This window comes from Somniosus microcephalus, unplaced genomic scaffold (assembly GCF_052327205.1).
Source record: "Somniosus microcephalus isolate GS21.2 unplaced genomic scaffold, FLI_Smic_1.0 unresolved_chr3, whole genome shotgun sequence".
NCBI lineage: Eukaryota > Metazoa > Chordata > Chondrichthyes > Squaliformes > Somniosidae > Somniosus > Somniosus microcephalus.
In genome coordinates, this window is record NW_028225181.1 from 3,809,236 (window position 1) to 3,822,012 (window position 12,777).

Here is a 12,777-nt window from a genome sequence, read left to right on the forward strand (position 1 = left end):
TCTTTTATTCAACCAGTTTTCTGTAACTTGCTCGTCAATTGTTCTCGGGTTTTGTTCAAAACAGAAAGAGAAACTCCATTCTCTTTGTTCTATCTGTAATTTATGGGGGGCTGAAATATTCCGCATTCGCTCACTTTTAACATGAAACTGTGTACAATATCGTTAGATAGATTGTGTTGCAGTAAAGTGTTGTTGTAACAAGAATCAATTAATCTGTTTGTTCAATGACTGTAATTAATGCCAGTTACAGTGGGACCTAATGATGTCACTGGGGGATTTTGCTCTGCTATAAATAAGGAGCTCCCTTCATTGTGTCACCTCACACAGTCAGCACGCTGCCTCCAGCACAAAGACCACCAGCGACTCACAGAATGGAAGACATGGCTGTGCCACCTCCCCCGCCACCGCCCCTTCCAGATAATTGGCTTGAAAATATGCAGACATTAAAACTATGTTATGAAATACGAAAGATTTACTATCCCCTCCTCGCTGTTGTTGGTGTTCCGAGTAAGTATCAATGCCCAGTTATAAATTGCATAATAGTAAGAATTTATATTACAGTGTAATATGATTTTTTTTATTAATGATATTCTGTGTTTCAATTTTTTGAATCATCTAAGTCGTATGAATGCAAGTCTTTCTTTCTTTATGTCGTTGTTAATGCATGGGTTGTTGTACAAAAGTGCTCGAACAGCCTCACTACAGTTGGTGCTCCAGTTAAGACTTAATTCTGTAAATTATGTATAACAGAATTACTAATCTTGTAATTTTCTCCACAACCCCGGCAGCCCTCGCTGCTGTTGGTGTCCCTAGTACGTCTCTGTACCCAGCTTTTAATTCTGTAAATAATGCTGAACTGTATTTCTTTCCTTCTTCCAATATTCCTTGTCATTCCCCATGCTTTCGGCGCCGCTGTACGCTACTAATTCTGAACGTGATATGGTGTTACCTAAATTGCAATAGTCTATGTTCATTTCAAGCAAAAATATCGGACCCGGACTCATTATTTAACGAATTTACTTCTGTTATCCACACTGAACTTTTCTATCAGATCAGAAGAATGTTTGCTTGGTTTAGGAGACTTAGCACCTAATGGCAAAGGTCATCGACCTGAAACAGTAACTCTGTGTCTCTCTCTCCACAGGTGCTGCCTCACCTGCTGAGTATTTACATCATTTTTTTGCTTTCATTTCAGATTTCCAGTATCAGCTGTATTTTGCTTTTGTTTTCGTCTGATGCTCGGTATGGTTATTTAAACAGTGTCATAGGAAGAAAATCCTGGCAGGCCATATACATGTCTTTAAATGTGTGAAATATCAGCTAATCATTCAGTTCCAGTTACTGACTCCTTTTCCACCAACTCCAGTTCTGCATTAATGGCACTGCTTCTATAGGTTGGAATGAGATTACAAGTATAATTTATATTCTCATAAAATGTTCATTTAGCCAGATTTCAATAGTTGATTGCAATTTTGATTTGATTTTACAATTGAGTCAAATACCCATCTGTCACATTTCAGTGGATCTCTGAGACCCAGAGTGGTTCTCTATTGCCTCCTGCTGTACTTCAGGATAAACAATCGCAGCTGAGGTAAAGATAATCCTTTGATATTTTCTCTTCTAATATTTTCTGCACATAGTTGGAAACCAACGTGTGAAATATAAGGATAATAACTATCTCCGTTTGTGTTCAGATACTTAACAAAACCGTTCGGCAGCACATTGCCTGTTGGATAATTCAACTGAATTCGATGTTGATAAACACATTTACTGAGGCATGCACTGTCAAATATAACTATTTATTATAATTTAGATTATTTGAAAATATTCCTTTCAATGAGCTACAATTTGTATGTTTCAAAAAAATGCGATAATCCCAATCTTCAAAGCACCTCTACAGCCTTTTTGTCTTCATAATGGCAATTCACTTGTATTTATCTTAACATTATCGTATTACATTCGTACATTTTAAATACAGTTGCCTGTAATTATTGCACGCCATCTTTGCAGTTTCTGTATGTTGCTATTGAAGTCATTTACTGTTCTATATATAAAGGATGGTCAAACCAAGATCAGCAATCCAAGCGGGAATTCAACATACCTTACATAGGGCATTGAAGCTAACTGCACCTCTGAAAATGCTGACTGATCCTGGGACACGAAGTCTTGTAAGAAAATAGGAACATAGGAATTGGAGTAACCCATTTATCCCCTCAAGCCTGTTTCGCCATTTAATGAGATAATGGCTGATCTGCGACTTAACTCCATATACCCGACATTGCCCCATATCCCCTAATAAATCTGGTTAATAAAATCTATCAATCTCAGATTGAAAGTTAACAATTGATCTAGCATCAATTTCGGTTTGCGGAAGTGAGTTTCAAACTTCTACCACCCTTTGTGCTTAGAAGTGTTCCTGATTTCACTCCTGAAAGGTCTGGCTCTAATTTTTAGATGCTGCTCCTTAGTCCTAGAATCCCCAACCAGGGAAAATAGCCTCTGCCTATCTACCAATCTGTCCGTCTTAATATCTTGAAAACTTCGATCAGATCACCCATTTACCGTCTAAATTCTAAAGAATTCATTCCTAATTCGTGTAATTTCTCCCCATAACATAACCCTTGGAGTCCGGGTGTCATTCTGGTATACATACGCTGCACTTCCTCCAAGCCCAATATATCCTCCCTAAGCTGTGGTGCCCAGAAATGCTCACAGTACTCCAGATGTTGTCTAACCAGGTCTTTGTGTAACTGCAGCATAACCTCTACCGCTTGTATGCTCGTGCTTTAGGTACAACATCCAGCATTCCATTAGTGTTTCTGATTATTTTCTCTACCTGTCGATGATATTTTAATGATCTTTATAGATGCTCCCCCGCTCTTTGGACGGCCACTCTTTTTACCTTTTCACCATTTAGAAAGTACACTGTTCTATTCTTTTTATGTACTAATTGGAAAACATCACATTTGACAACGTTAAAATCCATTTGCTACAGTTTTGCCCATTCATTTAACCTATCGATATTCCTATGTAATTTCTTGCTTTCATCTACACTGCCTACATTGCTGCCTAACGTTGTGTCATCCGCAAAATTTGGCGATATGACGTTCTATGCCATCATCTACGTCGTTAATAAACATTATGAATATTTGAGGCCGTATCTGGTGGTTGGAATGTGTCACACTTTAGAGTCATTACTTTATTTGTTACTCTCATTTTATTGACGTTAACGTTATTGAATAACTGTCTCTGATTCAATATTAATTTCCTTGGGATTTGCGGCATGCTATGCTCTTCATCTACTGTAAATACTGACACAAAGTCTTTTTTCAACTAGTCGGCCATTTCCATATTATCATTAACAATATCACCGCTTTCAGATTTTATGGGTTTAGCATTGCTCCTGACTACCTTATTTTCCTAATATAATTGTAAAAATTATTTGTGTTGATTTTGATATACCTTGCAAGTTTCTTGTCATAATACCCGTTGTAGCTATTTTTATCTGTTGTGTTACCCTTTGCTGTTCTTTGTATCTTTCCCATTCGCCACCATCTGTGCTACGTTTTGCATTTTTATAGGCTTTGTCTTTTATTTCCATGCTGTCCCTTACGTCTTTAGTCGTCCAGGGCTGTTTTTGACAAATAGAACCCGTGCCCCTCAGGGGTATAAACTGGTTCTGTATCGGATTCATTATTTTTGAACATTCCCACTGATTGTCTGTTGTTTTGCCCATTAACAGCTTTGCCCAGTTGACTGTGGACAGTCTCTGCCTCATCCCGTTGAAGTCGGCCTTACTGAAACCTACAAACTTAGTAATGGTTTTGCGTTTCTCTTCATTGAACTCGATCATGTTATGATCACTATTAGAAAAAGTTTTCCACACCGTTAGGATTTTAAGTAAATCTGGCTCACTAGTAGATTACAAATCTAACATGCCAAGCCGCTTGTTGGTTAGAGAGCCTATTGTTAGTGAACACTATCCCTGACAAACTCAATAAATTCACTACCTTTCTGAAATTTGCTAATCTGCTTTTCCCAATCTATTCCTGAGATGCTCCAGTCCTTTGCATCCCTGCTACCTCAGCTGTTGCTTATTTTATGCTGGGCTAAAGGTAGATCTATCATTTCATCTCTCATTGAACAAACATCTGTTACTTTCATGTATTTATTCTCATTTCATTTATTGATTCATTATTCTGACAAAAACGACTCAGAGCTTCAAAGGTAATATAATTAGATTATATCAATGAATGTCGGTAATTAATTGCACATTTCACACCGAATTGCATTAAACTGCTCTTTTTGCTGTCAGCCTAATATAAAACTTCCCCGTGTATTTCCCTTCCACACAGTTAACTTAATAACCATTGTGATCCTGTCTCGGGGAAAGTGCGGTCTCTCCACATGTGTCACTCACTACCTGGTGGCCATGGCAGCGGCGGATCTACTGGTCGTTATCATCGATCTGATATTGAGGCAGATTCCGATGTCTTATAAGAAACCGTTTGCACCTGTCTATTCTATCCCCGTGTGCAATATCCATGCCGCCCTGCTTTATGCAGTCACAGACTGTTCTGTCTGGTTCACTGTCACCTTCACCTTTGATCGTTTTGTGGCAATTTGTTGCCAGAAGCTGAAAAGAAAATATTGCACCAAGAAAACGGCGGCTGTGGTTCTAGGAACAGTGACTGTGCTGAGCTGTTTAAAGAACGTTTTCTGGTATTTTATGTTGTCACATGAATATGGGCTAGCGAACACCCCCTGGTTTTGTGATGTAACATTCGAATTTCAGTTTTCACCGGCCTGGGGGGCAATCGAGCTCCTTCATCATATTCTCACCCCGGGTGTCCCATTTGTCGTGATCCTGCTGCTCAATGCTGTCACCATCAGACACATTTTAGTGTCCAGCAGAGCCCGCAGGAGACTCCGGTGTCCCAGCAGTGGGGAGAGTCCCAGAGACCCAGAGATGGAGAGCCGAAAGAAATCCATCATTTTACTGTTTGCTATTTCGTGCAATTTCATCCTGTTATGGTCACTGCTTATGGTGTATTCTATATATAACCGGGTGTGGCGATTGGTTGATTATGTTGTATCTCTACCTATATATTTTCCAGATTTGGGACAAATGCTCCAGCTCCTGAGTTGCTGCACAAACACTTGCATTTATGCCGTGACACAGACTAGGTTTAGACAGGAGTTGAAAAATGTGGTGAACTATCCCTTTACTTTAATTGTAAAACTCATTAAAGGATGAGAATAACTGAAAAAGTTCCTGCATCAGAACTGAATCCCGCCTCATATTCTGTCCGACCCTATCTCACCTGCGGGGCCAGTGATATATGTTAGTACTAGCTGGGGGGGCCCAGCATTGCCAGGGCAGTTTAGAGGGCCACGCGGTTGACGGCCGGCCGCTGCCGCTCCCCCGCTGTGTGTCTCAGGCCGCGCGGTTGTTGGCCGTCCGCTGCCGCTCCCCCGCTCTGTGTCTCAGGCCGAGCGGTTGTGAGGCCCGGCACGAGTGACCCCAACTCAACTCCCGCTCTGGCGGGCCGACGCAGCTGCCCTGCTCGCTGTTGAGGAAAAGCAGGGGAAAAAAAGGCGGCTATGTTTGGGGAGGCTGCAGGATTATGTCCCGCCCGTGACGCACCGATTGGTCAAGCATCAGGTCACTGAATGGTAGGATTGGTCAACAATTACGTCACTCAATGCTAATGAGTGGTAGGATTGGTCAACTGCTAATGAGCGCATTTTTGAACTTTTTTTGTATACTGTCCGAACCCTTTTGTCTGACCAAAAAGTAGTTATACCTAAGACACTCCCCTGATCATCAGCTTTCTTTTGATATAACATATGTGTAGGTACGCTCTATAACTTTTGAGTGTATAGCGGACAGACAGACAGACAGACAAACCAACCACTTTATTATTTTAGAAAAAGATACTGACCTGGATTACCAAAGTTTTTAGCTGCCCTGGCTGCTGTATAATGGCTGACAGATCCCTGAGCTGAGAACGGTTAGTCCCGCCCACACACACACCGATTGGTCAACCATCAGGTGACTGAACTGTAGGATTGGTCAATCATCACGACACAGGATTGGTCGACCTTGACGTCACTCAATGGTAATGAGTGGAGAATGAGTGGAATTTTGAAGGTTTTTTGTATAATGTGCAAACAATTTTTGTGCGACGAAAAAGTAAATACGCTTATGGCCGTTCCGGAATCGTAAGCTTTCTTTCAACGTTCTATAACTTTCAATTGTATAGCCCGACAGACAGACAGATGTACCGCTTTTACATATAGACTAGCTGGGGGGAGCCCGGCTTTGCCAGGGCTGTTTTGGGCTGGGCAGTTTAAATCGAGTGCCAGGCTTTGGGCCCTGTCTGGGTCCCTCTGTGAATCTGCTGGCGGGCAACATTTCTACCTTTTAATACCTTGAAAGATGAAAGTGAAAGTACTTATAAAACGTTTTTGGTAAATCTTATGTTATTTTTAAAAGAAAAACTAACTTTTTCAAAGCTGGATAAGGAGAGTAGTTTGAGCTGCAAGCAGTGAAACAATGGCTGGCAGATCCCTGAGATGAAAACGATTAGTCCCGCCCACACACACACTTAATACCTTGAAAGATGAAAGTGAAAGTACTTATAAAACGTTTTTGGTAAATCTTATGTTATTTTTAAAAGAGATACTAACTTTCAAAATAGTTTGAGCTGGAAGCTGAAGTCATGGCACTGAAACAATGGCTGCCAGATCCCCGAGATGAAAATGATTAGTCCCGCCCACACACACACACACCGATTGGCCAACCATCAGGGGTCCGTACTGTAGGATTGGTCATTCGTGACGACACAGGATTGGTCGAACCTTGACGTCAGTCAATCAATGCTAGCAGATAATGAGTTTAATTTTGAAGGTTTTTTGCATAAGGCGCGAACAATTTTCGTCCGACCGAAAAGTAAGTACACTTACCAGCATCCCGGAAGCGTAAGCTTTCTTCGGAGGTAACGCACGCATAGGTACGCCGTATAACTTTCGAGCGCATAGCCGGACAGACGCACACCCGAGGACAGACAGAAGGACAGACAGATCGACCGCTTTATATATATAGATATAGACTAGCAATCTGCTCTCAATCATCAGCAAAGTGATGGAAGATGTCATCGACAGTGCTATCAAGCGGCACTTACTCACCAATAACCTGCTCACTGATGCCCAGTTTGGGTTCCACCAAGACCACTCAGCTCCCGACCTCATTACAGCCTTGGTCCAAACATGGGCAAAGGAGTTGAATTTCAGAGGTGGGGTGAGAGTGACACCCTTGACATCAAGGCAGCATTTGACAGAGTCTGGTATCAAGGAGCCCTAGTAAAACTGAAGTCAATGGGAATCAGGGGGAAAACGCTCCAGTGGTTGGAGTCATACCTAGCACAAAGGAAGATGGTTGTGGTGGTTGAAGGTCAATCATCACAGCCCCAGGACATCACTGCAGCAGTTCCTCAGGGCAGTGTCCTAGGCCCAACCATGTTCAGCAGCTTCATCAATGACCTTCCCTCCAAAATTAAAAATAATCTATTTGAAAAGTGTTTCAAAAAATAACCATAACTCTTAACTACAAGACCCGAAATTTTTATTTTAAAAGATAAAACCCCGAGAGAAATAATGAACTATTAACGGAGAGTTTAATTATTTTTTTAGGGAAAGACTGAAGTAAAATCTATATATAAAGAAGAGATAATAACACACCGTGCGCCGCCGCTCACCTGCTCGCTTCCCTGTCCCCTGGGATTCCTGTAGTTCCCTGTATTAAAGTTCAGGTTGTTAAGCACAGTAGAGAGAGCTTTACTCGGTATTTAACCAGTGCTGTCGCTGCACTGGCACTGTTTGATGGGGCAATGCAGAGGGAGAGTTACCCTATATCTAACCCAGGCCCCGCCCACTAATGAGCATTAGGATTGGTCAACAGCTAATCAGCGGATTTAGTCCGTTTTTTGAACATTTTTAAAAAGTAAACGCGACCACGACACTCCCCTGGTTGGTCAACCGCCTAATGAGCAGATGATGAGCGTTTTTTAAAAGTAAAGACACCTCTGACACTCCCCTGATTGGTCAACCGCTAATGAGGTTGGCAACTCACCTCACTGTTTCTCTCAACAACAGCAAAACCCTTCCAATTGGTCAACGGCTAATGAGGTTTGCAATTCACCTCACTGTTTCTCGCAACAACAACAAAACCCCCCAGATTGGTCAACGGCTAATGAGGTTTGCAATTCATCTCACTGTTTCTCTCAACAACAACAAAACCCCCTCAATTGGTCAACGGCTAATGAGCGGATTTAGTCAGATTTTTTGAACATTTTTTAAAACTAAACACGCCTATGACACTCCCCTGATTGGTCACCTCACTGTTCTCTCAACAACAACAACCCCCCCCTACCACTTTAGCCAGTCAGCCCGGGAGCCCTGAACGGAAGACAATTGAGTTCCTTCATACTTGAAATGGATCACTTCATTTCTAACTGTTTATAAAACTTTTAAAAACTGAATTCATTTGTTCTTTTCCTTAGTTCCCTGTATTAAAGTTCAAGTTTATAACCACCCCATAGCTAAGACAGACTGGGGGAGAGAGAGAGGGAGAGAGACTGGGGGGAGAGGGAGACTGGGGGGAGAGAGAGACTGGGGGGAGAGAGGGGGGAGAGGGGAGAGAGACAGAGGGAAGGACAGACAGAAGAGCAATTATATATATTTAAGATACTAGCTGGGGGGCCCAGCGTTGCCAAGGCTTTTTTGTAAAACGGCAGTTTACAGGGCCGCGCGGTTTACGGCCGGCCGCTGCCGCTCCCCCACTCTGTGTCTCGGGCTGAGCATTTGTGAGGCCCGGCCCGAGTGACCCCAACTCACCTCCCGCTCCAGCGGGCCGGGAGCGGGATACAGTGCCGGAGCCGACCTGTGGGGGTTTGTTGTGCTGGCGCTGTCGCTGTTGTTATTAAAAAAATGGCAGCGACAGTTTTGGAGGCTGCAGGATTAGGCCCGCCCACACATAGAATGAAATGCCCCCCGTGATGCAAGAGAGAGAGAGAGATTGGGGGGAGACGAGAGAGAGAGGGAAGGAGAGAAAGGGAAGGAGAGAGAGAGAGAGGGAAGGAGAGAGAGAGAGGGAAGGAGAGAGAGACAGAGAGAGGGAAGGAGAGAGAGAGACAGAGAGAGAGAGGGAAGGAGAGAAAGGCAGAGAGAGAGAGGGAAGGAGAGAGAGAGAGAGGGAAGGAGAGAGAGACAGACAGAGACAGAGAGGGAAGGAGAGAGAGAGACTGGGGGGGAGAGAGAGAGAGACGGGGAGAGAGAAAGCGTAGAGAGACTGGGGGGAGAGATGGAGAGAGAGAGAGACGGGGAGATAGAGAGAGAGAGAGAAAGACTGGGGAGAGAGACTGAGGGGGGATAGAGAGCGCGACTGAGGGGGAGAGAGAGAGACAGGGGTAGAGAGAGAGAGACGGGGAGAGAGAGAGAGTAGAGAGACTGGGGGGGAGAGAGAAGAGAGAGACTGGGGAGAGAGAGAGAGAATGGGGAGATAGAGAGAGAGAGAGAGACTGAGGGGGAGAGAGTTAGTGACTGAGGGGGAGAGAGAGCTAGGGAGAGAGAGAGAGGGAGAGACTAGGGGAGAGAGAGAGACTGGGGAGATAGAGAGAGAGACTGAGGGGGAGAGAGAGAGCGACTGAGGGGGAGAATGAGACTGGGGTGGAGAGAGAGAGAGAGAGTAGAGAGATTGGGGGGAGAGAGAAGAGAGAGACTGGGGAGAGAGAGAGAGAATGGGGAGAGAGAGAGAGAGAGAGAGAGAGAGACTGAGGGGGAGAGGGAGAGTGACTGAGGGGGCAGAGAGAGAGAGAGACGGGGAGAGAGAGAGGGAGAGACTGGGAGAGTTGGTGAGAGACTGGGGAGATAGAGAGAGAGAGACTGAGGGGGGAGAGAGAGAGCGACTGAGGGGGAGAGAGAGAGGCTGGGGGAGAGAGAGAGATGGGGAGAGAGAGAGAGTAGAGGGACTGTGGGGAGAGAGAGGAGAGAGACTGGGGAGAGAGAGAGAATGGGGAGATAGAGAGAGAGAGAGAGAGAGAAACTGAGGGGGAGCGAGAGAGAGACTGGGGGAGAGAGACGGGGAGAGAGAGAGAGACACTGTGGGAGAGAGAGAGAGAGAGATGGGGGAACGGAAAGAGAGACTGGGGAGAGAGAGAGACAGGAGATAGAGAGAGGGAGAGAGAGAGAGAGTGAGAGAGAGCGAGAGAGAGACTGGGGGGAGAGAGAGAGACCGGGGGGGTGGGGGGGAGAGAGAGAGAGACTGAGGGGAGAGAGAGAGAGATGGGGAGAGAGAGAGAGAGACTTGGGGGGAGAGGGAGAGAGTGGAGGGAGAGGGAGAGAGTGGGGGAGAGAGAGAGAGAGACGGGGGGAGAGGGAGAGAGTGGGGGAGAGAGAGAGAGACTGGGGGGAGAGAGAGACTGGGGAGAGAGAGACTGGAGGGGAGAGAGCGAGAGACTGGGTGAGAGAGAGACTGGGGGAGAGAGAGACTGGAGGAGAGAGAGCGAGACGGGGAGAGAAAGAGAGAGAGCTGGGGAAGGGAGAGAGAGACTGGAGAGAGAGAGACGGGAGATAGAGAGAGAGAGAGAGAGAGAGAGAGAGAGCGAGAGAGAGACGGGGGGGGAGAGAGAGAGACCGGGGGGGAGAGAGAGAGAGACTGAGAGGAGAGAGAGAGAGATGGGGGGATAGAGAGAGAGAGATTGGGGGATAGGAAGAGAGTGGGGGGAGAGGGAGAGAGTGGGAGAGAGAGAGAGAGAGACTGGGGGGAGAGGGAGAGAGTGAGTGAGAGAGAGAGAGACTTGGGGGAGAGAGAGACTGGGTGAGAGAGAGACTGGAGGGGAGAGAGAGAGAGATGAGGAGAGAGAGAGAGAGAGAGACTTGGGGAGAGAGGGAGAGAGTGGAGGGAGAGGGAGAGAGTATTCTAAATAGTAGATTACTTGATTTTCTTAACAAACATAATATCCTCAGAAAAAACCAAATAGGCTTTCTTCCAAAACACCGCACCGCCGACCATATCTATACCCTTCACACCCTCATTGAAAAACATATACACCAAACAAAAAATGGGAAAATATTCGCCTGTTTCATCGACTTCAAGAAAGCCTTTGACTCTATATGGCACGAAGGGCTCTATTATAAACTTCTTCAATGTGGAATAGGGGGCAAAGTCTATGACCTTATTAAATCAATGTATCTGAAAAACAAATGCGGGGTCAAAATTGGAGACAAACGCACCGATTTCTTCACCCAGAGAAGAGGCGTCCGGCAGGGCTGCAATTTGAGCCCGACCCTGTTCAACATATACATAAATGAATTAGCAGACATGCTGGAGCAAAGCGAGTCACCAGGTCTCCGTCTCCTGGATGGAGAAGCGAAATCCCTGTTCTATGCGGACGACCTGGTTCTGCTGTCTCCCACAGAACAGGGATTACAGCAACAACTAGACCTACTCGACAAATACTGCCAAAATTGGGCTCTAACAGTAAATCTAAAGAAAACCAACATCATGATTTTTCAAAAAAGGCCCAGATGTCAGGAAAACAAATACCAGTTTACCCTCAGTGATATCACTATAGGACACACTATGAGCTACACCTACCTTGGTCTAACTATTACAGCATCAGGGAGCTTCAGCATAGCAGTGAATGCACTAAAAGAAAAAGCCCGAAGAGCCCTATATGCAATAAAAAGAAAATTCTACAACATCCAAATCCCAATCAAAATCTGGCTCAAAATATTTGACAGCATAATCCTGCCCATTGCACTGTACGGTAGTGAAGTATGGGGCCCGCTAAATCACCAAAGCTACACTAAATGGGAAAAACATACAATAGAAGCCCTACATGCAGAATTCTGCCGAAGCATCCTTCGCACCCAAAGAAAAACGCCAACAAATGCATGCAGAGCCGAACTAGGCAGATACCCACTGATAATAAACATCCAAAAACGAGCACTAAACTTCCTAAATCACCTCAAATCTAGCTCCCCAGACACCCTTCACTTCAAAGCCTTTCAGACCCAAGAGCTAAACCCAGAAAAGAGTCCCCTGAGTCAGCTGCTACGGAAACTAAGTACTCAGCCGGACCCTGACCAGCCCCAGACCAACACAGCCGTCCAAACACCAATCCGAGTGAACCAAATCATTAAAAAATGCAAAGAAACCTACCTGGAACATTGGAACAAAATAACCGAAAGCCAAAGCAGATTAGAATGTTACCGGGCCCTAAAAAGAGAATATAAACTGGCAGACTACCTCACGACCATCAGAGACACAAAACAGAGACAGACCCTCACCAGGTACAGACTAAGCGACCACCAACTGGAAATTGAAAAAGGCAGATACAAGAAATCCTGGCAGCCTAGAGAGAATAGAATATGCGATCAATGTCTGGCTGGCGAGGTTGAAACAGAAATGCATTTCCTCCTAAAATGCGAAAAATTCAACACATCAAGAAACATATTATTCAACAAGCTAAGCCAAACAACCCCAGATTTCAATGAATTGGATGATCTGTCAAAATTGAGATTAGTCCTAGGAGAAGGAGACAGACCATACCTTGGGGCCAAATATGTAACAACATGTCACAACCTGAGGACTGTTTAAAATTAAGACTGTTTAAAATTAATATTGGAACGTACCAAATGAAGTACAAAGACTGTTTAAAATTAATATTGTTTAAAAGTAATATTGTATGTACCCAACAAATGTCAAATCGA

The 12,777-nt window shown here is 44.6% G+C and overlaps 1 protein-coding gene across 1 annotated transcript; it reads left to right on the forward strand.

The window, feature by feature from the left end:
* The first annotated feature begins 334 nt into the window (after positions 1-334).
* Positions 335-5,453, forward strand: LOC147091174 (putative G protein-coupled receptor 139). Its single transcript, XM_085976518.1, has 2 exons — positions 335-507; positions 4,356-5,453. The coding sequence occupies exons 1-2, from the start codon at positions 372-374 to the stop codon at positions 5,255-5,257; spliced, it is 1,038 nt and encodes a 345-aa protein (XP_085832644.1). The 5' UTR covers positions 335-371; the 3' UTR covers positions 5,258-5,453.
* Positions 5,454-12,777: the final 7,324 nt, after the last annotated feature.

What these genes read in the sequence shown, in the direction of transcription:
- LOC147091174 (XM_085976518.1), top strand. Translation starts at nt 372, where the DNA reads ATGGAAGACATGGCTGTGCCACCTCCCCCGCCACCGCCCCTTCCAGAT. An exon ending in CGCTGTTGTTGGTGTTCCGA is followed by an intron (nt 508 to 4,355) that starts GTAAGTATCAAT and finishes CCTTCCACACAG; the next exon opens with TTAACTTAATAACCATTGTG.